The 27,472-nt window shown below is 39.4% G+C and overlaps 1 protein-coding gene across 3 annotated transcripts in view; it reads left to right on the top strand.

Annotated features, from left to right (window-relative positions):
* The window catches only part of ubr5 (ubiquitin protein ligase E3 component n-recognin 5), a 69,669-nt gene that overhangs the window by 34,590 nt on the left and 7,607 nt on the right, over window positions 1-27,472 (top strand). For 2 of the 3 annotated variants that reach the window (XM_086037593.1, XM_086037591.1), the window contains exons 16-43: window positions 644-756; window positions 1,655-1,801; window positions 1,893-2,004; window positions 2,079-2,233; window positions 2,310-2,507; window positions 2,624-2,834; window positions 3,612-3,738; window positions 5,844-5,995; window positions 7,309-7,404; window positions 7,768-7,894; window positions 8,718-8,815; window positions 9,842-9,996; window positions 10,096-10,187; window positions 10,304-10,450; window positions 10,552-10,670; window positions 10,753-10,879; window positions 11,687-11,816; window positions 13,401-13,561; window positions 14,566-14,805; window positions 14,981-15,104; window positions 16,576-16,687; window positions 16,782-16,913; window positions 20,516-20,773; window positions 20,908-21,176; window positions 23,235-23,446; window positions 23,550-23,780; window positions 24,889-24,962; window positions 25,038-25,210. In XM_086037593.1, coding sequence (XP_085893719.1) covers window positions 644-756; window positions 1,655-1,801; window positions 1,893-2,004; window positions 2,079-2,233; window positions 2,310-2,507; window positions 2,624-2,834; window positions 3,612-3,738; window positions 5,844-5,995; window positions 7,309-7,404; window positions 7,768-7,894; window positions 8,718-8,815; window positions 9,842-9,996; window positions 10,096-10,187; window positions 10,304-10,450; window positions 10,552-10,670; window positions 10,753-10,879; window positions 11,687-11,816; window positions 13,401-13,561; window positions 14,566-14,805; window positions 14,981-15,104; window positions 16,576-16,687; window positions 16,782-16,913; window positions 20,516-20,773; window positions 20,908-21,176; window positions 23,235-23,446; window positions 23,550-23,780; window positions 24,889-24,962; window positions 25,038-25,210 — 4,292 coding nt within the window. Of the gene's footprint in view, window positions 1-643; window positions 757-1,654; window positions 1,802-1,892; window positions 2,005-2,078; window positions 2,234-2,309; window positions 2,508-2,623; window positions 2,835-3,611; window positions 3,739-5,843; window positions 5,996-7,308; window positions 7,405-7,767; window positions 7,895-8,717; window positions 8,816-9,838; window positions 9,997-10,095; window positions 10,188-10,303; window positions 10,451-10,551; window positions 10,671-10,752; window positions 10,880-11,686; window positions 11,817-13,400; window positions 13,562-14,565; window positions 14,806-14,980; window positions 15,105-16,575; window positions 16,688-16,781; window positions 16,914-20,515; window positions 20,774-20,907; window positions 21,177-23,234; window positions 23,447-23,549; window positions 23,781-24,888; window positions 24,963-25,037; window positions 25,211-27,472 lie in introns of all 3 variants that reach the window. The other variant, XM_086037592.1, reaches the window with a different exon arrangement.

Here is a 27,472-nt window from a genome sequence, read left to right as displayed (position 1 = left end):
TTATATCATACGTAGCAGCAGCTACTGTACATGCAGATACATCAGGTACCATATGATTACATAAATTGCTTGGATGAGACTTTCCTTGCTTGACCTTAAAATGCAGCGTTGTTTGTCATATATATTTTCTTTCTAAAGCAAGACAAGGTTAGCCAATCAATTGGTGTTCAGTAGCATGCTTTCAGTAACAGCTGCATTATTGTATTGTCTTGAACTTCTCAAAATTATGACAATGTGAAAAATAATACAAAAACATCTATTGAAATATATATAAATATAGAATTTAAATTAACATTTAAATCCTGAATGATTGGGTTAAAATAGCCCCTACTGTAAATACACAAAACATTTGCATTTTCAACTTTGAATTCAATATGTATTAAATTTCAAGTTTTCTTGCTTATAGACTAGTTGACTACCCGCAAATAACATTTGAGACTAGTCGGCGGGCAAATTAGTCGAAATTCCCATCCCTACTGACCATAGTTAGACCAGAAGAACAAACCTTTATCCCAAAACACGTAATTACCACTTAGTCATTGCATAAGTACTCTTGCCAGTCAAACATTTCCCTCAGTTTAATATTACATTTTGTTTGAATTTGCTGCATGTGTTAACATTTAATATGGTGTAAATCTTGCAGAGCGAAGGCGGTCCACCCCAGCCCCCAAGGAGGAGGAAAAAGTGAATGAGGAACAATGGCCTCTTCGAGAGGTGGTGTTTGTTGAGGATGTTAAAAACGTCCCTGTGGGAAAGGTCAGTACTAAAATGTTATGTCTTGAACTCTTGCACATACAGTGTGCATCTGGAAGGTATTTACAGCACTTCACCCTAGTGATATATTTAAATGTAAGTTGTTTCTTGACTTTTAGAACCCATGAAAAGATTGGTGAAGAAAGGAATGTTATTTGTTTTCATCAATGTGTGCTGCACCACAGATATGTTACAAAAAGATTTGATTTGTTTGTTTGGTTTGAACCATTGCTGCCCCAGATGTCTAGCCCTAAGAAAACATATGTTGGGATACCTTTGTTTGTATATATATCTTGACCTCAGACTCGGGCGACTAATCATCATCATCATCAGCTGGACAATAACCCTAAACACAGCCAAGGTATTGAAGGAGTTGCTTCAGACAAACTCTTCACCCCAAACTTGACTCAGATTGAAAATCTCTGAATAGATCTGAAAATGGCTGTGCATTGACTCGTCCCATCCAACTTGATTGAGGTTGAAAGGTGCTGCAAAGACAATTGGGCAAAGCTGCCCAACGATTGGTCTGACAAGCTTATGACTTATAAATTGTGGCTGTAATTTCTGTCAAAAGTGCATCAACAAAGTATTGAGCAATAGCTGCGAATACTTACGCAATATATTTTTGTATATATAAAGTTACCAAATTCCAAAAATATAGTTTCCTTGTTGTCATAAAGGGGTGTTGTGGAAAGAATTTTGAAGTGGGGGTGGGGGTACTTTATTCCATTTTGGAATAGGGCTGTAACTATGTGGAAGAAGTAAAGCGTGAAAGCGTGAATACTTTTCATAATTCACCGTATCATCAGGCACCTTTTAAGATTCGTTGTCTGAGTGTTATCCATGTTTCTATACAATGAAAGCTCATTTTAACAAATTTCCATTTTCGCCTGGTGCCTAGGTGCTGAAAGTGGATGGTGCTTATGTTGCAGTGAAGTTTCCGGGGACAGCGAGCAGCGTGAGCAACCAGAGCACGACTGCCCCCCCAGACTCTGACCCATCTTCACTGCTTCAGGACTGTAGGCTCCTTAGAATAGATGAGCTGCAGGTCAAAACCAAAAAATAAAATAATCACATTCTTCCGATGTTCACCCATGTATTGCGTTCTACATCAATTGGATTTTGGTGTGTCTTGGCAGGTGGTCAAAACTGGGGGAACTCCAAAGGTTCCTGACTGTTTTCAGCGCACACCCAAAAAGCTCTGTATCCCAGAAAAGGCAGAGATCCTGGCTGTTAACGTTGATTCCAAAGGTCTGCCATTTGTGCATCACCATGTAATTCGATTTGGATGAGTATGCTCGATTGTTCATATTCCCTTCTTCCAGGAGTTCATGCAGTACTGAAGACTGGTAGCTGGGTTCGGTACTGTATCTTTGACTTGGCCACTGGCAAAGCTGAGCAGGAGAATAACTTCCCGACAAGCAACATGGCTTTCCTAGGACAGAATGAGCGTAACGTGGCCATCTTTACTGCGGGACAGGTGAGATGATTTTTATCTTTTTAAAATTGAGCGCATGGCATGACATATTGATAACTGGAAATCATTCTTCCCGTAGGAATCCCCCATCATTCTTCGAGATGGAAATGGCACAATTTACCCAATGGCAAAAGACTGCATGGGTGGAATTAGAGATCCTGATTGGCTAGATCTGCCACCAATAAATAGCCTGGGAATGGGGGTGCACTCTCTTGCCAATCTCCCCTCTAACTCCACCATTAAAAAGAAAGCTGCTATTATCATTATGGCTGTCGAGGTAAATGTTATGTCACATTGGACCATATAGCTTTCGTAGAAGCTAACTGTACTTTTTACCTTGTTTAAAACTTTTGCCATCCATGTGTGTGATAAACTTCTCCCTGTCTTATTTAGAAACAGACGCTGATGCAGCATGTTTTGCGTTGTGACTATGAAGCGTGCCGGCAGTATCTGGTGAACCTTGAACAAGCCTTTCTATTGGATCAGGGAAGCCATGCCCTCAGTGCACTTCTTGGCCACCGTTGTGATGGAAACCGCAACATTCTGCATGCTGCTGTATCTGTATGCTTCCCTGTTAGTAACAAGGAAACCAAAGAAGAGGAGGGTAAGTCTGCTGTGGTATGTGTATGTAATGTGTTGTCCAAGTTATAACATGGGATGCATGCAAAGAAATAGTTCTCACAGATGGATTAAAACTAAAACAACTTTTATTTACCTTAATAGACATGTTTTTTTAAGTACAGTTGAACATAGAATTGGTCATTTTGTTTTTGTTTTTGAGGAGGCACACTGAAATCTCATACTTTGATTAAGGCTTCAACTGTCTGCACCATTGCAAGGTTGCTGTAATAAATAATCTACTCATTCACTGCCATTGACAAATTTACTTGTCTTTACACACTCCAGCGGTTCAATCCCAGGAACCTATTTAAATTTTTTTCAAATTTTGTCAAACGTTAGTGTAAAAGAGGGTCTGAAAATGTCTGGCAGTGAATGAGTTAAATATAGAGTAATTATTGTGTTGTACATTTAAACAGTATGTGTAATTCTTTTTATCTCATTACTGTACCTAATATGTTCCAATAACTGTCAAACGATAATGTTCTTGACAAAAAATCTGAAAATTCTGACAAATTATGGAAGTGAAGCTCTGTAGGCTGGCAGCTCTGGTATTTCATATTGATTGATATCGAAGTATTCTTTTTCAATCGTATTGGATGTGTGCATTTGTGGCATGTAGCCTATTGTGGCATTTGGAAGCGTTCATGATCAGAACATTTTCCAGGGATTCTTGTTGCACTCAGTCAGCATACCAATATTTGAATGGCCTGCTTTTTTCTTCCTCACATACTAATGCTAAATAACTGTTATTATTTTTCAGAGGCTGAAAGGTCAGAGCGGAACACATTTGCTGAGCGCTTATCTGCTGTAGAGGCTATTGCAAATGCCATCTCTGTGGTCTCCAGCAACAGTTCTGGAAATAGGACCGGCTCTTCCAGTAGCAGAGGGTAAGTGCTAAATTGTTCGAAGGAAGAAAAGGAGAATGCTTTAATTTTTCATTTGATATACAGTGCTGTGAAAATGTGTCCTCTTCTCAAACATTTACTATTTTTTGCATAGTTTTGCCACTTTAATGTTAAAGATCATTAAAGCGGAAGTCAAACCCAAGCATATTTTTTTCAAGAATATGTTCCAAGCAAGCCCGCTAGTTGAAGTCAAAAACAAAAAATCCTCAATGCAGCAACTGGCCAGCGGCGAAATGAACATCTCATCAACTTCTCTGTTTCTTTTTGTGGGTGTTCCTTTATTCTCGCGTGTCTCATATGCAGCTGCCGTCTTCGTCATCTTGGCTTTCTGTGGCAGAAAGTCGTGACACAAGCACAGCCATTACTGACTTTCACTCGCAGCACTTTACTATGAATTTCCGCATCCGCTTTAATTTGGCTTATAAACACAGACACATACACATGCATTCACTTACTCACTTCTTATTCCCTATCAATTTTATCAGCAACCTTATTTCAAGTGGTTCAGCCTTTCTCCGCAGCCATGGGGTTGACGCAGCAAATTAATGGATAGTTGGGAGTTACCCTGCAAGCTAACTACTAGCGGGGGGAGGCAACTTTATATAGCACATTTAATACACAAGGTAACTTGATGTGTTTTGCACAGAATTGAGTTGCTGTTGTTGCTGCTACTGAAGGTAGCCCAACCAGTTATGTTTCAGGGACAAGTACTTTTTCATACAGGACCAAGCAGATTTGAATAGTTTTTTCCCCCGCACTTTATAAATAAAATGATCATTTAAATACTGCATTTCATGTTTACTTGGGTCATCTATTATATGTACATTTGTTAAAAGAGGAAGTCAACCCAAACATTTTTGTCAAGAATATGTTCTATGCAAGCCCACTAGTTGAAACAGGGCATTCTGATAAATATTGCGTCTGGGTTTTTCTTTTAATTTATTTTTTTATTTTAATTTATTTTTTTTAAGCCATTTATTAGTTGCCTTTTGGATTGTTGACCTGCTGCAGAACCCTAGTCTGTTTCAGCTTAAGGTCATGAACTGATGGCCTAACATTCTCTGTCAGGGTTTTCTGGTAAAGAGCGGAATTCATGGTTCCATCAATCACAGCAAGTTGTTGAGATCTTGAAGAAGCAAAGTAGCCCCAGACCACCACACTACCACCATCATATTTGACTATTGGTATATGAAATGCTGCCTTACATTTACGCCAGATGTAACGAGACGCACACCTTCCAAAAAGGTCAACTTTTGTCTCATCAGTCCATAGAGTATCCTCCCAAAAGTCTTGGAAATTATTCAGATGTGTTTTGCAAATTTAAGACAAGCCTTTATGTTCTTTTGGGTCAGCATTGATGTTAACCTTAGAGCTCTGCCATGGATGCAATTTTCTCTTTTCCCCACTGTTGAGTCCCTGTTCAGGATAAGCGGTATGGAATATGATACAGATGAATACAGACCTTAACAGAGGTGATGGAGGCCTGCAGTTCTTTAGACATCCTGTGTTCCTTTGTGATCTCCTTGATGGGTTGTCGCTGTGGTCTTGGGGTAATTTCTGTTCGCTGGCCACTACCGGGAAGGTTAACCACTGTTCCATGCTTTCTCAATTGGGGGACATTGGCTCTGTCTCGCGGTTATTCCCAGGAGTCCTAAAGCTTTAGGAATGATTTCATAACATTTACCAGAATGGTATGTCATAATCTGTTCTTGAATTTCTTTGGATCACGACATTTTGTTGCAGATTTTTTAGATCTGTTGGCAGACTTTACTTTGTCAGACAGGTTCTATTTAGGTGATTTCTTGATTGAACGGGTCTGGGTGAAATCGGGCTTGGGTATGGATAGTGAAAATGAACTGAAAAATATGATTAGCCACTGTAAACACATGATTGAACAAAGGGGGGCAAGTACTTCTGTCACACAAGATCTGGTAACTTTGAGTAGTTTTTTAAAGTGGGGAACCTATGCCAAAAAAATAAGAATTTCCGAAGAGGGCAAATATTTTTTACGGCCCTGTATTTGTAATGACTCTATAATGTTTGAAACTTCGATGATATCAATGTATTATTTCCTCTATTGGCGTCAGACTTCGTCTGAGAGAAATGATGCGGCGCTCTCTAAGAGCAGCCGGCCTTGGCCGTCATGAGTCTGGCCCATCCTCCAGTGACCACCAGGACCCCGTGTCACCCCCAATTGCCCCACCAAGTTGGGTCCCTGATCCTCCACCCATAGACCCTGGTGAGTGTGCCTTAAAACATGTTTTCTTGTTTTTCTAAAATGCTTCATTTTACTTTAGTTTTTATTGTTTTTGTATTAGTTTTAATTTTTTAAATATGGAGTATTTGTGGAGTGCAAGATTTAAAAAGAGAAAAAATAAAAACTCACCAAGTATTGTGTAATAGTCAATTACAATTCTCAAACTGTTTGACCTTTTTTCTTTTGTGCAGCTGAACAGTAATATCAAAATAAATGCATTTAAAATAACCCCCAAATGCTCATTTATGAAATTAATTGAGAGATGAAAATGAGGGACATTTAGCTCTGCCTCTCTGAACACACGCACTCTAATTTTTTTTTTTTTTCTAATTCTTTTTACCTGTTGCTTTGTTTGAAAGTTTTCGTCCTCATGGTGTTCCATTGCTCATAATGAACTGTTAAAATCTGCCCCTTTTCTATACTACTGTAATCCCACCTGAAGGTGGCTAAAATGGTTTGGTATATCGTTGGTGTCAGGCCAAAACCTCCTAAGTCACATTTTGGTGAATTTCATATTTTGTAAAAAATGTATACTATTGGTCAGTCCACACCCGTGGGTTCTACATTACTGACCAATCGAAAATGTTGAAAGATTTGAAAATGGCTTGCCCTCTCTCATGATGCAATGCAAATGGTTGAACAAACTTGCCATTTCTGGGGTCTCCTGAAAAGTGACTATTTTGGAGGCATAAGGTTTTGGCCCGATGCCAGCAATATTTTTGTTTTTTAGCATTTACAATTTGTGAAAATTAAAAAAACTATAGATAGATTACAATTGTGTACCATACCGACTGCTGCGACTGCTCTGCATTCACACTTAACTCATGGTGAAAATACCAACACACAAGTCATTAAGAGCCCGAGTGATGATCAAGCAAACCTCGCCTTTTGTAACCAAATTCAAAATAATGTGCGTATTTACTTTGTATTTTTACTTCATAATGATATCACTTGGACCAGTCATTGGACTGTGCATAGTGTTGAAATTTGCGAGATAGCATTGCTCTTGAAATGGTTTGCCCTTTTTTGCCTGTCACCGTTACCTAACATTTGAAATTCAAAAAGTAATAAGTATCATTGGGGATGAGGATTCTTGTTCAAATCTGTTTTCCCCTATCATCCCAACACTATTTTGCAATAATACTTGGTCTCAATGTAGCATGATTTTACAGTGTACGAGAGCAAGCAGTTGCATTTTATTCTGTTTTGGGCAATAAAGTGAATTGATCCAATGCATTCTGAATGAGGTGTAATATATTATTTTGGTTACTATGTTCTCCATCTTGTTTCTACAGAGGGTGACATCGACTTCATTCTAGCACCACCTATGGGTTCACTAACAACAGCCTCCACCGGGACCAGCCAGGGCCCGAGCACGTCTACCATACCAGGTCACTAAGTTGCTCCATGATTTAATAGAAATACAGTGGAAGTGATTGTTTCGCCATTTCTGCCTTGGTCTTGCATTGGAGCTCAATGGCTATGACCCACATCTCTTGTAATATGGTTAAAAAGAGGCAGACAACAATTTTGCTGATATGTTTGACTAAACTTATGATTGGCTCGTGTCATACATTTTTTTTTTGTCAGTCCTGATGAGACCTTTCTATAAGGTAGCATAATGCACTGAAATGGTGCAACCAGGCTGATTGTAAAGATTAAATATAAAAGTACATTGTACACTGTGGAGCATAAGGTCTCCTCTTCTGTGTTGCTGCTTCTTTTAATGTGTATTTCTCCCTCCTCAATATTAGCAGGACCATCCACAGAGCCATCTGTTGTTGAATCTAAAGACAGGAAGGCCAATGCCCACTTGATACTAAAGCTGATGTGCGACAGTGTTGTTCTGAGGCCACATCTGCGTGAACTACTGTCTGCCAAGTATGATTATTTTCCACTTGATGAACATAATATACTTTTCCTGTTTAATGTTGCATTAACCCTTTAAGGCCTAAAGCGCCTGGCTAAACAACTCTTTAAAACCTCAAGTCGTCTTTGGAATCACCCTCGAAAACCTGAGGTTTTCCCGGAAATTCAACAACTACAAAATAATCAATATCTCAGCCCCTGTGGCAGATAGAAACACAATTCCAAAAGAAATTGAAAGCGTAGACATGTGGCCTTCAAACTGGCCCGAGTTTATTAATCGTTACTGTCTCAATCGAAGATGTAAATATAACTTAATTTTTTTTTTATCGGTGCAAGAGAAGAACTGTTTTTAATTAAAAAAAAAAAAAAAGAGTGTTAAGAACCATTCTCTATTCTGTTAGAAAGACGTCGATATCGTCATTGTCTACAAACATAAATACAGTATATCACGTTCGACTGTTTCCACTGTTTTGATGTCCACAGGCGCGTTGTCTTTTTCACTGCCATCACTTATTTCAGAGAGAGGCGTCCGCTACTGGCGGATATTACTGACATCCTCCAAGGAGTTACCACGCTGCCATGTGTATATTCCGATGCATTTTATTGGCTAGGAGACCGAGAATTGGAATAGAAAAAATAAAATGCCATATATGCTCTCCCGCCTTTAAAGGTAGAAACACGCAACAGCTCTCGCGGCTTTAGTGGTAGAAATGCGGATATACTCTCCCGGCCTTAATGGGTTAAACAGGTTTTAAGTTTATTTGAAACTTTTTATTTTATTTTATGTATTTATTTTTTTATTATTTTGTTCAATTGTTTTACTTTCCTTTTAAAGGGATGCACGTGGAATGACCCCCTTCATGCTGGCAGTCAGTGGGAGAGCCTACCCGGCAGCCATTACTGTTTTGGAGGCAGCACAGAAAATGACCAAAGGTAATTTAAAGACCCTATAATGGGAATAAAAAATGTCTTGTAAATTTGACACAACACAAAGAATAGTATTGTTGACATGCCTGCATAATAAATAGAGCCCGCCTTCCAGCTGTAGAATAGTGTGGCCGTGTTCACTGAATCCACTGGAAACACGCTTGATATTCACCTGTCAATCAAATGTGTTCATTCATACAGTACGTTCTAGTGTCTGTGGTCAGCTGCAGTTTGAGAAAAAGAATAAGAATGTACCGCTGTCTTTATCTGTCCATCAATTAACAGTTAACTTTCCCTTAAGTGCCTCTAATGTGTGGATCTATGCCCAGTGCATGGGACGAGGCTTTGGGATATTGGACGGACCAAACGCTGTCCGCGATCCCACTAGCAGTAGTGGATACTATCCCAACAATGGAGGTGGCCCACGATTTTTCATCAGTGTTCTTCCTAAACAGATGAATGAGAAATAAAACATTTTGAATACCATATTTTTCGGACCATAACGAAAAAAATTAAAACTCTTTAATTTTCTCAAAAATCGACAGTCCACCTTGTAATGCCGGTGAGCCCTATGCATGTATGGATGGATGTCAGCTTTTCAGTTTGTCGCCTTTAATTCAAATTCCTTCCAGCTGTGTTTACATTCAGTCATTATTATCTGCATCTAATCGCTAGCAGGTGTCTATTACGGATGTAACGATATCCAAATGTCACAATACGATAATTATCACGACATTGTGTGGGGGTTGGCGATTATATAAAATCTCACGGTACTGTATACAAGCTCACGATATTAAAAAACAAAACAAATTGAGCCGTGAACCCGGCGGTTTTGGATGGTTCGCTCTACCTCTGAACCACGGCCGCCCCAACTTGTAATCATTTTGTCTGCTGTTATAGCAGAAGAATAATGACAGCTTGTCTTTATATTGAGAATCCTGACCTATTTTGCTGCTTACTAAACAACACAGTGTTTCAATTCCTATTCATTTCCTCTGTTTTGTGTGCTTGAATGTCTGAAATGCACAGTAGGCGACCCAGGCATTGCAGAGAAGGAAGATTCAGAGTCTGTTTTCATGGAAATGATTTGCCCTCTGGGAACTAATCCCGACGATTCGCCCCTCTATGTCCTCTGCTGTAATGACACATGCAGTTTCACTTGGACTGGAGCTGAGCACATTAATCAGGTCAGTCCTCACACTGAACCGACTAACAGGAACTCAGCAAATAATAGAATGACTTGAATGTTGACTAGAAGCTGTCTCCAACTCACACTTTGCATTTAGGACATCTTTGAGTGTCGGACGTGCGGATTACTTGAGTCTCTCTGCTGCTGCACAGAGTGTGCCAGAGTGTGTCATAAAGGACACGACTGCAAGTTAGTATTGAGTATGGCTATTTTTAGCTATGTAGATTTCTTACGTGTTGTGTGGCTCTAAATCTCATTATAATTCACACCACCTGTTGGATAATAAAATTGTTTTGCTATGACAGGCTCAAGAGGACCTCCCCCACAGCATACTGTGACTGCTGGGAGAAATGCAAGTGTAAAACTCTGATTGCTGGACAAAAGGCTGCTCGCCTGGATTTGCTGTACAGGTTGCTCACTACCACTAACTTGGTTACAGCACCAAACAGCAGGTATAGGTTATACATACATAATAAACTTGAATTGCTTTGTAATATGTCACGGTTCTGCTTTGCTTGCAAAGAGCCATGATCCTGATTATTTCCATCTCTAGGGGTGAGCATATACTGCTGTTCTTAGTGCAAACTGTTGCCAGGCAGAGTGTTGAGCACTGTCAGTACAGGCCACCACGCATCAGAGAAGACAGAAATCGCAAGGCAGCAAGTGCAGATGGTAGGCTTGCCATAAACTCCTGTTTTACCTGAGTCTCCTCATATCTATGCAGTATGAAAGTGTCTTCTTTTCCCCATTTGAGATTCTGATATGCCAGATCATGACCTGGAGCCTCCCCGCTTTGCTCAATTGGCTCTGGAGAGGGTTCTGCAAGACTGGAATGCTCTCAAGTCGATGATCATGTTTGGTTCTCAGGAGAATAAAGACCCGTAAGTACTATGCCTATGCACTCCCAGCACTATATGAAGAAAAATGTGTTTAACTTGGATAAATCATTATCAGTGTTTATTACAATACACACGTGATCAATATCAATAGAAATATATTTGATAAAATTTTCAGTCGGGAAAAAATCAACAAAAAAAAACCCTGATCACAAAGTGAAGGACATTCTGCGGATGCAGGGTAAGGCTACAGTATGGCATTAGACTTAGCCACAATTATAAGCACGTAAAATGAAACTTTTGGGCGCAAAGGTGTGTTTTGAGCTCACAAGAAATGTTCTCGTGAGTCTTGTCTTGTTCGTCTCTAGACTCTAATAAGAAAAGCGCACATGTACAAAGTGTGCAGTGGCATACGTGTGCTGATCAAAATTGTGGTTTAACTTTTTTAAAATACATGCCCAATCTCATAATTAAACACCTCTGAATACATGGTGTAGAAAAATGAGAGCTTCAGCAATGATAAAGCATGTCTCTTGCCATCAATGAGAAAGCAAACAAATTAAACTGGAAGTCAAGTCAAAAAATGTGTGCCCCAACTAGTCTGAACACAGTATTCTGATTAATTTTGCATTTGTGGAATGTGAATTAAGCAGAAAAAAACCCACCCGTTTTCATCCATCTCAGGGGACTGCCATTTTGCCCTGCACTGACACCTTCTGGCCACTGAAATTGAAGTCACAGTGCCCACGAGCTAGCATGCACACGTCACAGTTCACCTGTTTTCTGGGTTTGGTCGCATGATATTCGCTACTTATTTGATTCTCTCAATATTTTCCTGTTTTTTTTTGTTAGTCTAAGTGCAAGCAGCAGAATTGCCCATCTCCTTCCTGAAGAGCAGGTCTACTTGAATCAGCAGAGTGGCACCATTCGCCTTGACTGTTTTACCCACTGCCTCATTGTCAAGTGCGCTCCTGACATCACTGTAAGTTCACTCAGCATCATGCTTCATTCACATTGCTCCTGGCCATTGTTGCCACAGTTACCTTGAAAAAGTAACTTGGTTACTTTATTGATTACAAGCTTTAAAAAGTAACTTAGTTAATTTACCAATTACTTGATTTTTAATGTAAACAAGCTACATTACAAGTTAATTCATACAGCACATACCATAACCCTCCTTAACATTTTGCCAGTTGCCACTTCATTGAAGGCACATTTTAACAGTGACATGTAAGAGTAATATAACCGTTTTAATTATTTTTATTTATAAATAAATAAGTCTTTTCTGGATTTCACTTGAAATAAATGGGTTACTTGTTTTTATATTTTTTATGACTTTCTATACTAAACATAAACTTTTCAAAAATAAAATCTAAAATAGTGTCTTAATTGATAACGATTGTTATAATGGCAGCAACACTCAACTTTGCTACATTTATTTATATGCACATTGTTTATAAATATAACAATTAAATTTGGGGACCTCTTGTACTCACGCAATCTGGCGGGATATTCACTTTACGCTCAAATGCATACTTGCACTGTGATCCATGTCTTTTTTTTTGGGGGGGGTGTTACGTACTGTTAATGCAGCTCGGAAACACTGTTGACAGCACAAAGAGTGCAACAAACCTTATTATATTTGTTTGTAGCTGACTCAAAATAGTGACTATTTCCAGCTTGAAAATGCAAACCGTTCTCCTTCCTCCATTAGTTTATGTAGTATTGGACGCGCAAGTCGTCATTGCGCTGAAAACGTGACACGACACATACATGTCACTCCCTCAGACGGGAATGTGAGGTTGGTGTCTCCAACAATGGTTAACTTTGTTGAAGTTGTAAATACCCGAGTTTCCCGTTCTTACATATTCCATAATTTATAGTTCTTTGTTGAGTGCCTTTACAGAGTGCTATGGTGTTTGGATTCAGGTGTCCGCCTGTATTTTATTATTCATTTACTAGTAGTTTTGTTAAATGCACAATATGTGTGTGAGGAAGGCGCCGTTGCTGAGATGTGTGTGCTGTTCATTTAAGTCTTGTTAATTCTTTCTCACTGCTTGGGGCAGCATGGCTCAGTGGTACAGTGGTCATTTCCCAATCCAGAGGTTGTGGGATCGATCCCCGGCCATTGTGACCATGCCGAAGTATCCTTGAGCAAGATACTAAACCCCCAGTTGCTCCTAATGCTGCGTCATCAGTAGATGGATGAGGTACAGTGTAAAGTGCTTTGAGTACCAAAGGTACAAAAGCGCTATACAAGGGACAGCCCATTTATCATTTACTGCTTCAAACTGGAGGTTTGAAGACATTGATACCCCCTTCAAGTAAAACTACATATATTCGACATAGTTGCGTTTAGTGATATCTAAACAGTAACTGTAGTCTGATTACCTGACTGGAAAAAGTAACATGTTAGATTAGTCATAGTCAAACGTACACATTTTGGAGTAACGTGTTACCAGCATCACTGCTCCTGGGATATTGTGAAACCAAATCTATTTTTACATCTCTACCAGGTCATTTGACTTACACATAGAGGGTATTCATTATCTTTTCTCTGTGTCAGTTCATAGACACTTTACTTGGTACACTGGTGAAGGAGCTACAGAACAAGTACATTCCTGGCCGAAGAGAAGAGGCAGTCAATGTTACGAGGAGATTTCTACGCTCTGTATCTCGAGTATTTGTAATCCTCAGTGTGGAGATGGCCTCATCTAAGAAGAAAAAGTAAGATTTCCACATACAAGCGAGGGTGGAACCGGGGGTGGGGATGTAAGGGGTTCTTTTTTACCTTAATACAATTAAAACCCCTCCATTGCCGGTTCCGTATTCTCTGTCAGAGTATTTCATGTTTGTTTGTTTTTTAAATATTATTAATTTTGTGTTGTATAATTTTGTATTTTGTCCATTTACTGGCATTTTGCGACATCGTTTTGAGTTTAAATCCCGCCTATCACGCAAAAATACCTGTATCTACCGAATCAGCCAATCAGAGCATTTCTATCGTTGTCAGCCGATAATTGGTGTTTATGTTCTTGCAGTAGGCGCATAACGCACACTTGGCCTATCCCCTTCCTGTACAGATTATAATCTTAGCAGAGTGGGATACTGACATGGGTCATGCAAAAACATTGATGTAGCCACTCAGATAAAACAAAAGAAGACCACTCAGATAAAACAAAGGAAGAAACACAGCCATCCAGCAACTGCCCATAACCTTTATTTCGGCATTGAAACAGGAATATATTGTATTCCAGCAGTTTCATCATCATCGTCGCCGTTGTTTATACAAGATTTTTGTTATTCATTCAGCTTGGTCTCTCTTAATATATGATACATGTTTAAATGCGTTTATATTGTTTTGAGTGTGTTTAACTCATTCACTGACAGACATTTTCAGACCCTATTTTATACTGATGTTTGAAAAAAATTAGAAAAGAAAAAAAAAGTTCCTGGGATTGAATGGCTGGACTGGGAAAAGACAAGTAAATTCGCCAATGGCAGTGAATGAGTTAAAGAACTAAAAAAAAAATTAAAAAAAATGCAAGTGACCTAAATGCTATAATAACATGCCTAGGGTGTATTTCGAGATGGCAGATTGCACTTGTTGTGGGGGTTCTGGAACGTTAACGACCACAATGGAGGGTGGTTTACTGTATAAAGGTTTAGTCAAGGTTGTTAATAATGAATTGTCCCTCTGATTTTTGTTACCCCAATTCTTTTTCTTACAGCAATTTCATCCCCCAACCCATTGGTAAATGCCGTCGTGTTTTCCAAGCTCTTCTACCCTATGCTGTAGAGGAGCTCTGTAATGTGGCAGAGTCGCTAATTGTTCCTGTGCGAATGGGCATCGCAAGACCAACAGCCCCATTTACTTTGGCTAGTACAAGTATTGATGCCGTCCAGGGCAGTGAGGAGCTCTTTTCTGTTGAACCACTTCCTCCGAGACCTTCACCCGATCAATCTAGCAAGTGTGTTGATTTGTTTACCCCAATGTTTGCCTTTTAATGAATTCATTAGAAAAATGAGATAAATTCTGTTTCCTTTTTTTTTTTTTTTTTTTTTTTAATATCTGTGACTTAAGTAAAGATAATGTAAATGCACAAAAATAACTTTTTAAAGACATTTTTTTTTCCATTTTTCCAGCTCCAGCCAGACTGCTGCTTCTTATATCATTAGGAACCCCCAACCCCGGCATAGCAGCCAGTCTCAGCCTGTCAGAGGCAGAGATGAGGAACAGGATGACATCGTTTCAGCAGATGTGGAAGAGGTGGGAGTTTTAAATCATTTACTCTTGATGCCTACATCGTTTTAAGTAGCTTTTTTTTATAATCTACTAGTACAGCCCCAACAAGTTCCTGGGATAGAATGGCTGGACTGTGAAAAGACAAATTCGTCAATGGCAGTGAATGAGTTAAAGGGGAAGTCAAGTCAAAGATTTTCTTGACAATATGTTCTATGCGCAACCTTTACACTAGTTTAAACAGTGTTCTAATTTAATATTGCATTTGTGCAATATTAATATGAGGTCAATTATTAGAGTTCAAAGCAATCATGGTGCATCAGTATTTAGCTGTTATGCCGTACGCAAATGGAATAAGCTGCCAACAGAACTAAAGTTAGTCAGTGTAAATGCTTTTAAATCCAGATTAAAAACTATGCTTTTTTCCCCCCCCATACCTATGACTAAGGTCTTTTAGAGCATTTCTACAATCATTTTTTCCAAAATCATGTTCTTGCGCGGTACGTTCTTCTACTATTTTTTTTACTTTTTATTTCACTACTTTTGATGTCTTAAATTCGTGTTTTTTAAAAAAATGTTTTCAAGTATTTTGCCATTAAACTTATTTTTCCTTTAAATGTTGTATTGTAGCTATGTCAATCCCATCGAGTTACCTTGTGTATGAAATATGCTATATAAACAAAGCTTCCTTGTCTAAGTTTCAATGACTAATATTTAGCGTCTTTATGCTGTATGAGTTTTTTTTGCAGCGTAAAATCTGTCTGAATATTTAACATAATTTGACATTTCGTGAACTTAATACAAGTTATTAAATTGAAGTCGTTCCTTATTGAACAATTTAATCTGGCAAAATGTGTGTACACGGTACAAAGATCAGTGATGATTGATCGATTAAGTGGATAAAACTCAATATTGAATATGAAAAATGTGCTTTTATTTTAATCAACAATCATGTTGGCATCTGTAATTATGGGAAATTTTATTGACCATAAATACAATGATACAACAGTATTTTTCCACAAATTTACTCAAAATTTCCATATTATTTTGCGCAACATAAAACAAATAGGTTGTGAAGGACAGAATATAACCTCTCATTCCTGTAATTATTTACAGATCATTTGAAAACATAAAAACAAATGTTCTTTCGACCAATGTTTTATTTCATTTTGCAAGGCCTTGGAGTCACTATTCCATGCTTTCATCGGTTGAAATATCTTCCTTTTCTCCAAATTGTGCATTAAAAAAATGACTTTCTAACAAATGTGGAACAACCTCCTTAGATAATTTTTATTTAATTAGGCTCATCTTAGACATTTATTACTATATCTGTCTGATATTGATATCAGTCAACAAGCTTAACAAACTAAAAATGCAAAATCATGTCCCGAAAAAAAAACAAAAAAAAACTAAAATGGTCATTTGAACTTAATTAAATCCTACAGTATACTCATAATAGTATGGAACACCGTGTAATTATTTTGTGCTTGCTTTTCAGGTTGAAGTTGTTGAAGGAGTAGCAGGTGAGGAAGACCATCATGATGATCAAGAAGAACAGGGAGAGGAAAATGCTGAGGCAGAAGGGCAGCATGATGAGCATGATGAAGATGGTGCAACATTATTATTATTATTATTACAGTTGAAGCTAAAACCTATTCATGAGCAGCGATTACATATTTTCTTGTCTGTGGTTATCATTCTTAGGTAGTGACATGGAGCTTGATCTTCTCGCAGCGGCTGAAACGGAGAGCGACAGTGAAAGTAACCACAGCAATCAGGATAATGCAAGTGGCCGTAGGAGTGTTGTCACAGCAGCCACAGCTGGCTCTGAAGCAGGTGGGGTTGTATTTACCTTAAAGGCCTAGATAGACCAAAACAACGTTGGCCAACAGTGACAGGCGCTTACTCCTTGTGGCGTCCGGCTGGCTGTCGCCACGTCACGCTGGAAAAATACACTGCAATGACAGACGGCGACGTTGACCATTAAAGTACCGTATGCGCATGCAAAAGATTCCCTTCCATACCATCGGCGGCGGTCACTATTTCTCATTGTTAGAAAAATCCAACTGGAAAGCCGTTGGCCGGGGGGCGGATTATAAAACGTAAACAATGCATTCAGCTATATTCTTCCCTCACGATGAACTCCCACGCAAAGTAAACCATCATGTTCTTGACATGGTATTGTGAAATACCGTATTGGCCCGAATATAAAACGGCCCTGATTATAAGACGACCTCCTCTTTTTCAAGACTCAAGTTTGAAAAAAGTTTTTTTGAACACCAAATTAATTTTTGCGCAGAAAATAAATACATCTGAAACAAATGATTATAACAATATATTTGAGAGAAAAAGCATGTTATTTTGCCTCATTTAAATCTTAATATCTGAACATTAAATATGTAAACTAAAGTGCAATCACATTCGTAAAAGAATGGCTTCTGGTTTTTGAACTGTAAATAAACCAATCTATTGTGATCAAACAACAAAATTGCAGTAACTGCATCAAAGTGAAGTCTAACTAACTGCAGTCTTGAAACAAATCTGAATAAGGAAAAACATTGCAATAAAATAATGCAAACTGGTTTAACTTGAGAGTAGCTGAGATCTGTCATGACAGAACATTACTCTTCACAAACTATCTGCCTCGCTGTGCGCACATCATCCTCACGTGACAGGGGTGGGCCTGGGGAGTCAAGTTCAGCATCCGCTTCAATGATATCTGGCGCCATCAAGCGTCGTGAATGGGTATAATATCTAGACCCCGAATATAAATCGACCCCTACTTTTTCAGTCTTATTTCAATGCAAAAAACACTGTCTTATATTCGGGCCAATACGGTACTTAAATTGTCAACCCTCGCTCCTGTACATGTAAGAAGATTAAGGCAGCGAAGGCGTGCTCACTTTTTATCCGCATTTGTCACTTCCCGTTGGTGCTCCGAGCGCTGATTTGCTAGCTAACAGCCAATCAGAGTGACCATATGTCACGACTGGCGACGCCGATTCAACATGCAGAAATGCTCCCAAGACGCTTACAGACGCTTCACGACCTCCAACGTCGGTTTGGTCTATCTAGGCCTTTACACTACCTTTTATATAGCCTGTTTTCTTGTTCAATAATATTTTCTCTTCCTTGTTATTTTTTTTTTCTACACACACGCACCCCCCCCCCCCCCCCCCCCCACACACACACACACACGTCAACCCAAACTTTTTTTTTTTCCAGAATACCACTAGTTCAAATACGGCATTCTGATTAATATTGCGATAGTGGAATATAGGTTAAGCAGCAAAGTGCACCCACTTTCAGCCATCTTAGGGGTGGCCATTTTGTCACTTCTGTCGACTGAAGATGACATCGAAGTTGCTCAGGGCTCAGATAACGACCAATCATGGCTCACCTTCAGAAAACGGGTGAGCCGTAATTGGTCATTATCTGAGCTAGACATTTTCGTGAATTTATGAAAAACGAAAAACTGAAATATCATCTGGTCCTAAGTATTCAGACTCTTTGCAGCGACCTTCATATTTTAACTCACATGCCAACTATTTCTCCTGATTCTTCTTGAGCTGGTTCTGCTGCTGTAATTGATTAGGCACAGTGGTCGACTGGTTAGCACGTCCGCCTCACAATTCAGAGGTCGTAGGTTCGATACCGGCTCCGGCCTCCCTGTGTGTAGTTTGCATGTTCTCCCCGTGCCTGCGTGGGATTTCTCCGGGTACTCCGGTTTCTTCCCACATTCCAAAAGTTGATGTTAAGTTGATTGGACACTCTAAATTGCCCCTAGGTGTGATTGTGAGTGCGGATGTTTGTTTGTCTCTGTGTGCCCTGCGATTGGCTGGCAACCAATTCAGGGTGTCCCCCGCCTACTGCCCGAAGACAGCTGGGATAGGCTCCAGCACGCCCCGCGACCCTTGTGAGGGTAACCGGTATCGATAATGGATGGATGGATGGATGGATGGATGGATGGAATTGATTAGGAAAGATCTATATTAGACCTTACAGCTCACAGCGCATATTAGAGAGAATGAGAATCATGAGGTTTTGCAGCAAGGCTCAGATCTGGCCATGCTTACAAAATAATTACTAAGAGCACAGTGGCCTCCATAATCCGAAAATGGAAGAAGTTTGGGACGACCACAACTCTTCCTAGACCTGACTGTCCAGCCAAACTGAGCACTGGTGGGAGAAGAGCCTTGGTGAAACAGGTAAAGAAGAACCCAAAAATTACTGTGGCTGAGCTCCAGAGATGCAGTCGGGAGATGGGAGGAAATTCCACAAAGTCAAATATCACTGCAGCCCTCCACCACTCGGGGCTTTATGGCAGAGTGGCCCGACGGAAGCCTCTCCTCAGTGCAAGACACAAGGCCGCATAGAGTTTGCCAAAAAACATACGACTGACTCCGCCTTTCGGCTCTGTTCCTCCTTTCATCAGAACAGACCGATGCAGAGTTGGCATCACTGCAGACGCTGCTCCAGTCCTCTCTTGCCCATCTCCTGCCCCATTTTCCCCTCACTCATTAACAAGAGCCCCAGATACTTGAACTCCTCCAATAGATCACATCCCCAACCTGAAGAGGGCACTCTAAGGACCGTGGTCTCTGATTTGGAAGTGCTGATTCTCATTACAACCGCTTCACACTCTGCTATGAACTGCCCCAGTGAAAGTTGGAGATTGTGACTTGTTGAAGCCAACAAAACCACAACATCCGCAAAAAGTAGAAAAGCAATGCCAGGGCCACCAAACCCACCCCCCTGATACTGGCGGTTCGGTCCATGTGCGACCAATGTCAGAATTTGGTCCGCAATGCCGGCAGCACGTCGGATTCGTTGAATAAATTAAGTACAAATGTCTTTGTTCATCTGAGAGGCAGAATAATTCAATGCTTTTCATTAGATGGCAAAAATGTCAAATCCTGTGTATCCACCTGCTGTCATTCATATGTCATAGACAGAATATGTCACGGCTTCCTTTGACTACATAGACTTTATTGTTGTATGTTTAATTATTTAAACATACTCAGGTTTCACAGTGAATGTCAATTTGTGACTAAATTGGGACAAGATCATCATTACTTGAGTAATTTTGTTTGGTGATGTGCCGTGAGATTATTGGGTTCAATAAAGTCTTACTAAATTTTTTTTATTGGTTCTCTACGTTTTATACAATCTAATACAGTCTCTGGTGCTGAACTCGCGAACAAAGTCATGATGAAAGTAATACTGAAGTTTCAATCTCAGTCTGTCACACAAAGAAGGACTATTTTTTTTTGTTTGTTCAAGGTGATCAGCAGTATCTTGTTTTAATTTGATTTATCATCGTCATATCAGTGTGGGCCTTGTAGTGGTGTGACTCCCTAAAAAAATTACTGAAATACAAATACATTGAAGATGAATACACAAATTACTTACTTCCTATATTTTCTTATTTTTTAAAGGTGCGAGCAGTGTCCCCGCCTTCTTTTCAGAGGATGACTCCCAGTCCAATGACTCCAGTGACTCGGACAGTAGCAGCAGTCAGAGCGATGATGTTGACCAAGAGACATTTCTGTTTGACGAGCCTCTGGAGAGAACAACTAATTCGTCCCATGCCAACAGTGCAGCTCAGGCTCCTCGATCCATGCAGTGGGCTGTTAGAAACACCCCCAGCCAAAGGGCTACTGGGAGTGCCCCCCCCAGCTCCTCAACATCAGCTGGTCAGTGAATTGTTGTTGGCTTTTTTTTTTTTTTTTTTTTTTTTTTGCATCAATACATTCTTCAGTGACTGTTTTTAGTTAAGTGTAACAGACACATACTGTATGTTAATACGGATTCCTTTTATTGTTTACAGCGAGCTCCACTGGACTCATATATATCGACCCAACCAACTTGCGTCGCTCAAGTGCAATCAGCTCTAGTGCTGCTGCAGCGGCAGCCGCTCTGGAGGCCAGCAACACTAGCAGCTATCTGACATCTGCCAGTAGCCTAGCCCGGGCGTACAGCATCGTCATTAGACAGATCTCGGATCTGATGAGTTTGATTCCAAAGTACAACCACCTTGTCTCCTCGCAATATCCTGCCTCTGTGAAGCTTACCTATCAGGATGCTGTCAACCTGCAGGTGACCTATAGCAATCCCACCAATTGTGGAAATATATTATTTGCACTACTCCCTCCAAAAGTATTTATTTAATAATTAATTATTTAGATAATTGGTGTATGATATTGTTAATGTAGTCTAAAAACATTTCTTTGATGTTTAAAGATGTATATACAGTATATATGTATATATGTATATATATATGTATATGTATATATATGTATATATATATGTATACGTATGTATATGTATATATATGTATGTATATGTATATATATGTATGTATATGTATATATGTATGTATATATATGTATATATGTATATATATGTGTATATATGTATATATGTGTATATATGTATATATATATATGTGTATATATATATATATATGTATATGTGTATATGTACAGTTGCCATTGACTCTGGTTTTGAGTTTATGGGACCTGAACATGAAGACAAATGTTATGTTCAGTGATCAGTCTATATTGGGATGGTAGTGTCAAAGAGTGGTGAAGATGTGGAGAATACTAGGCCGAAAGAGTAACATCATTTGATAGAGGCAATGTGGTTATGCGGGGTGGCATCACCCTCACTGGCGAAATGAAGTTCATCGCCCTACCCTTGATTTTGAACAACTGACTTTTACACTCAGTCATGACACTCATTTGTTTCCAGTTTACTTGTTCACCCGTGGAATGTTCCAAACGGGTGGTTTTCCAGCATTCCTTAATTACAGTCTTTTGTTGCCCCTGTCCCAGCTTTTTGGGAACCTGTTGCAGTCATTAAATTCAAAATTAGAGAATATTTGCACACACAAAAAAAACATCAGTTTAAATGAATATGTTGGTTTTGTAGTGTAAGCAGTTGAGTTGATTGAAGATGAATGAATATAGCTTGAAAATGATTTCTTGAAATCATTGTGTTTTTGCATTTTACACAAATGTTCCAAATTCATTGGAATTGGGCTTTGTAATATGGTTCTTTTGTGGGATGTACTGTCTATTGCTGTGGTTGTAGCTTGCAGTAGTAGTAAGACAAGGCATTCTGATTAATATTGTGTTTATGGACTAAGCAGCAAAATCCACCTGCTTTTGTTTTGGTAACGACCAATCACAGCTCACCTGTTTTCTGTAGCTGAGCCATGATTGGTCGTTATCTGAGCGAGCCCTAAGACACTGATGTCATTTTCAGTTGACAGAAGTGACAAAATGGCTGCCCCCAGAGATGGCTAAAAACGGTAGGATTAACTCTTATTCCACAAACGCAATATTTATCAGAATGCCTTGTTTCAACTAGTGGGCCTACATAGAACAGATTTGTGAAAAAAAATGTATGGGTTGAATTTCCCTTTAAAGAACTGTACAGAATCACACAGAGATTCAAAACAATTCCGCTGCACCCCATAACCACCAGAGCTGGGCATCCTCTATTCGTCTATAACTTCTAGGCGGTATTTCCGGCCGCCCCACGTGGTCGCAGTCCGTCCCTCGTCGGCGACAGCCAGTCGGCGTCAAGAGCACAATTTTCACGTCACACGCAGGCGCCGCACAAGCAGACAGGCCGCCAAATAAAGAAAACATATCAAATATAAACAACAGACACACACACACACACACACAGCGTTGTGATCGGTGAAATAAAAACAAAACTGGGCATGTCATTGCATCTGTGGGACCAAAAGGTATGCAACCCTTTTTTATTTTCTTTGTTTGGCTATGTGTCAGGAGTGGGGCAACTGCGTGTGACGTGGTACTGGTAAAGACTGTTCTCAACGCCATTTGGCTGACTCAGACCGACCAGGCGGGCGGGTCAGAAATATAGACAGGAAATAATAGACAGATTAAAGCATGGACGAATGCCCAGCTCTGGCAACCACAATAATTGTGACGTGCCCAAAATGCATACTAACTGCTACATCTCTGACAGTGCCAATTAAAACAGAGCCTTCTATATGTAAATACAGAATATTTGATGTCTGCTCTTGTATCATTATTGACTTACTCAATGTATTTGTTCACTATATTTTGCTTTTGTTTTGGTCTATATTAAACAAGACACATTCTCCATGTCTTTAATCAGAACTATGTTGAGGAAAAGTTGATTCCCACCTGGAACTGGATGGTGTCCATCATGGATTCCACTGAGGCACAGTTGAGATATGGCTCAGCTTTATCATCTGCTGGAGACCCGGGTCACCCCAGTCACCCGCTGCATGCCTCTCAGCATTCAGCTCGACGCGAACGCATGACTGCTCGGGAGGAGGCAAACCTCCGCACCCTGGAAGGCCGCAGGTAAAGATACATGAATACAAATTTGCCGGTAGTAGTTACCCTTAGTATTCTTTTGAACAATTGGTTATAGTTAATAAGGATTTTATCATTCTTTTTGTTTCAGGAGAGCAGCCACTCTACTGACAGCTCGCCAGGGCATGTCTGCACGCGGCGACTTCTTGAACTATGCGTTGTCGCTGATGCGCTCCCACAATGATGAGCACTCGGATGTGCTTCCTGTGCTTGATGTGTGCTCACTGAAACACGTGGCATATGTTTTCCAGGCGCTTATCTACTGGATTAAGGCCATGAACCAGCAGACCACTCTCGAAACCCCACAGATTGATCGAAAGAGGTAACTGCGGATATCACGAATGAAATTGTTCACTTGGGTTTTGAAACTAGGCAGAAATTTGCCAAACTTCTCATTATAAGTCTACATTCGATAATACATTTCTGAATGAATAAGTTCTGAAATTGTCAGCATTTGACTTCAGTGCAAACATGCAAAAGTGTTTAGAAGACCATCACCAGAACAAATCTCTGACTTTTTTACTTTTTATCTGTTTACATGTTATCAATACAACTCAGAAATTAAACAGATTTCCTCTAAACGTTGATTTTTATTTTTATTTTGTGAAAATTCACTGAAGACAAGGCCTCTTAAGATTTTTTTTTTTTTGTCCGTTTTCAGTCACTTTGTGTCGATACTAATATGCATGTCGCAAAGACATGCAATTTTCTCATGGAATTGTATGCTTTTATCTGAATTTGACCAGTCAGATGCACACTTGAATGCACATCTCCACCCAATAGTTGGGCATTATCTAGGAGAATTACAATTAATTATTAAGAACACATTGAGCTTGCTTATTTTGCCGCATGAAAAAAAGTATGTCTTTTATTAGATAATACAAATGTAATTTAGATACATGATAAACATCGTACTGTCGATCGCCATATTCAACATCCATGTTTTTCCAATATTGTGCAGCCCTAAATACAACCTAGATTGGCGATTTCTTTTTCATTTGTTAACTGCAGAGCAAGACAAGTTGGTCCGCTATCTTTCCTGGTTCCTAGTACTCTGTTTGTGATACTTACAGTATTTAACCCATTAAGGCCAAAAACGCCTGGCTCAACATCTCCCTAAAACCTAAGGGCGTTTCGCTATCTTTAGCCGTAGCCATGTTGTGTTAGTCTATGGTGTGTGTAATTCAGTGACGAAAACAAGGAGTAGGAGTTAGCCACAGAAGCCCATTGGAGCGAAACGTGCGCTGGAGCAATAGGCAAAAAAAAAAAAAAAAAGTATTTTAATTTGTCCGCACCAAAAAAATTCAAATTAATCTAACAAACAAAACTCAAAAAATTAATACTATCCAGGCATAATGTGTTCCCTCTTGCCTTTTAAAATACTACCACACTTTAACATGTTTGCTGTTTATATTCATGTCTCCATGTAGGAATCGAGAGATTTTGGAATTAGGTTTGGACAATGAGGACTCTGAACATGAAAATGATGAGGACACCAATCAAAGTAATACAAATAAATATGCACATTTTCAAAAACTCTGGATATTTTTATGGCCTAACAATGACTGTCTTGCTCCAGGTTCAAATTTACAGGACAAGGATGAAGATGCTGTTCCTGCTGAAACGGGACAGAATCATCCTTTCTTCCGTCGCTCAGATTCAATGACCTTCTTGGGATGTATCCCACCTAACCCATTTGACGTTCCCTTGGCTGAGGCCATCCCATTGGCAGACCAACCTCACCTCTTGCAGGCAAGAATTGTTGCTAAGTCAGTCTGCAAGGCAGAATCTTATAGACCCACCTACATTCAGAATAATCATTCCCCTTTTTAACTCATACAATGCCAGCCATTCGCAGCGCAGCTAAGATCTTCAGTGCACGGCATTTTCCAGGATTTTGACCCATCTTTGAAGGCCCACAGAATATTGTTTTATGAATATACAGACATTGAAACTACCAAAAGAAAGATTAGACTCTCTTCTTTCATAAGAAAAAAAAGTTTATTTCTAGCATTTGTCATTCTTGAGTAATCTGCAAGTTTCACTGAAAATGTGGAAAGACAGATATAACTTATAAATTTCAACTGATCCCAATATTTTTTGTATTTATGACACCTCAGATATATAAACAGTACTTTTCCTATTTAAAAGCCCCAAAACAATTCTAAAAAAGCTACTTTGATGCCAAAAAAACGAAAAGTGTATGAAGATTGTGCTACTGTATATACTGGCAATGGGCTTGATAAACGACACTGGTGACATCTGCTGGCGATCATTACAACGCTTCCCAAGCCTGAAACTTGCGATTAATTGCGTCAGGGTCTTGGGCATCAAATGCACACAAAAAACGAGTTAACTCAATGTTGGGGGTGTACTGGTAGATTATAAAAAACGATTGAAAACGATGTAGGCATCAAATGAGTTAAGAAATTGATCGAAATTTAAACAACTTAAATATGAAGTATTATATTACCATATTTTTTGGACTACCGGTATGTCGCTCCTGAGTATAAGTCACACTAGACAAAAATGCATCATGAGTAAGATTTTTTTTAAAACATGTCGCTGCGGAGTACAATTTGCAGTTTTTGGGAGAAATTTGTTTTGTTTTTTTAAAAAAGACACCAAGAACATTGGTCCAAATGATATTGTAAATATGGTTAAGTATTGTAAAACACAATTTGTATACTGTCTTTTTGTCTTGCCCGCGGCCGGTTCTGTTGCTCTCGCTTGAAACTGGAAATTGATTTTTTTGTCAGTGCGAAAGCTGATGTACAAAATAAAATGGACTGTAATTTGCCACGTCGCCACATCATGCAACAGCGATTCATATTTTTAATCGCCGCAAAACCAGTGCCGGAGATTCACTACTTCTGGCAGAATCCCGTATGCTGTTCGTGTTGCAGAGTTAGTTTTTCCCGCCTCTATCCTGCCTCAATTGATTGCCGCCTGTTGTAATGGAAAAGCAACGGAGGCCGGTGTGGTGTGGAAAAGCAGCTTAATTTTAATATTTACAAGTCGCATCTTAGTATAATTCGCAGGACCAGCCAAACCATGAACATAATACGGTAAATCTTACCTTTTAATGAGAGAGACATTGATGAAATGTCTTCCAATTAAAGTTTTTTGGGGGGCTGAAACGAATCATGTAATTCAGGTAACTTTAATTTTTTTTTTTTTTTTAAATACTCGAGGCCTTTTTTTCTTCTTTCGGGTACCCGCTTATTTACTGTACGTGTACATTAGGACTGCAGTTATAGAGTATTTTGGTCTTTGGATATCCCACTAAAATTTTGAATCGAATAATCAGGTATTCAATTAAAAATAGATATATATTTTTGCTTGGTTAAAGATACAGAAGACAAAAAAACCCACAAATGGCGAACTGGTTTTCATTTTTCCGATAATCAACCTTTTATACTGTACTGTGCATAGCAGTGCATTATTTTGCTCTCGAGAAATTTTTGTGAGAATTTAGATAAATCTCTCCCCATACATTTTGCACAAAGAGACAACAGAACCAGAGTAGCGATTTTGTCTTCCTATACAGCTCGTTTGAGTAAGCCTGCCTGTTTTGTTAAAAAGTGATCAATTGGAACGGCAACTGTGTCAGGCTGTCAGCATCAAAGTGTGCTCTCTCTAACCAATATGGAGCACTGAAGCGTTGCTAGCGCTAAATAGCGCTTGCTAGCACTGGAGCCTTTGCTAAACGCTGGCAACAGGCACTGTACAAATCCATTGTCAGCGTAATTATGTCATTTTTAACGCCTTTATCGGCAATTGAATGTTTTTTCAGTAGTGTTGTTGAAGTTGGTAGCAAGAGTTTGTGAGGGCAAACGTCCCCAAAAAGAGTTATGCCGCGGCATGCTGCCGTGAGCAACTTCACTATAAAAGTGTACCTAGGCATTGATGTCCATATATTGTTTGGTAAAGTTTATTTAAAAGTTGGCCTTCTTACCGCGTTGACAGCGTGTTGCATATCATAAACAAATGTTGCTGTGTTTAGCTTGACTT

The sequence above is a fragment of the Filicampus tigris genome, chromosome 8, assembly GCF_054856515.1.
Source record: "Filicampus tigris isolate MCC_2025a chromosome 8, RoL_Ftig_1.0, whole genome shotgun sequence".
In the NCBI taxonomy this organism is placed as follows: Eukaryota; Metazoa; Chordata; class Actinopteri; order Syngnathiformes; family Syngnathidae; genus Filicampus; species Filicampus tigris.
This window is presented reverse-complemented; position numbering and strand designations above follow the sequence as displayed.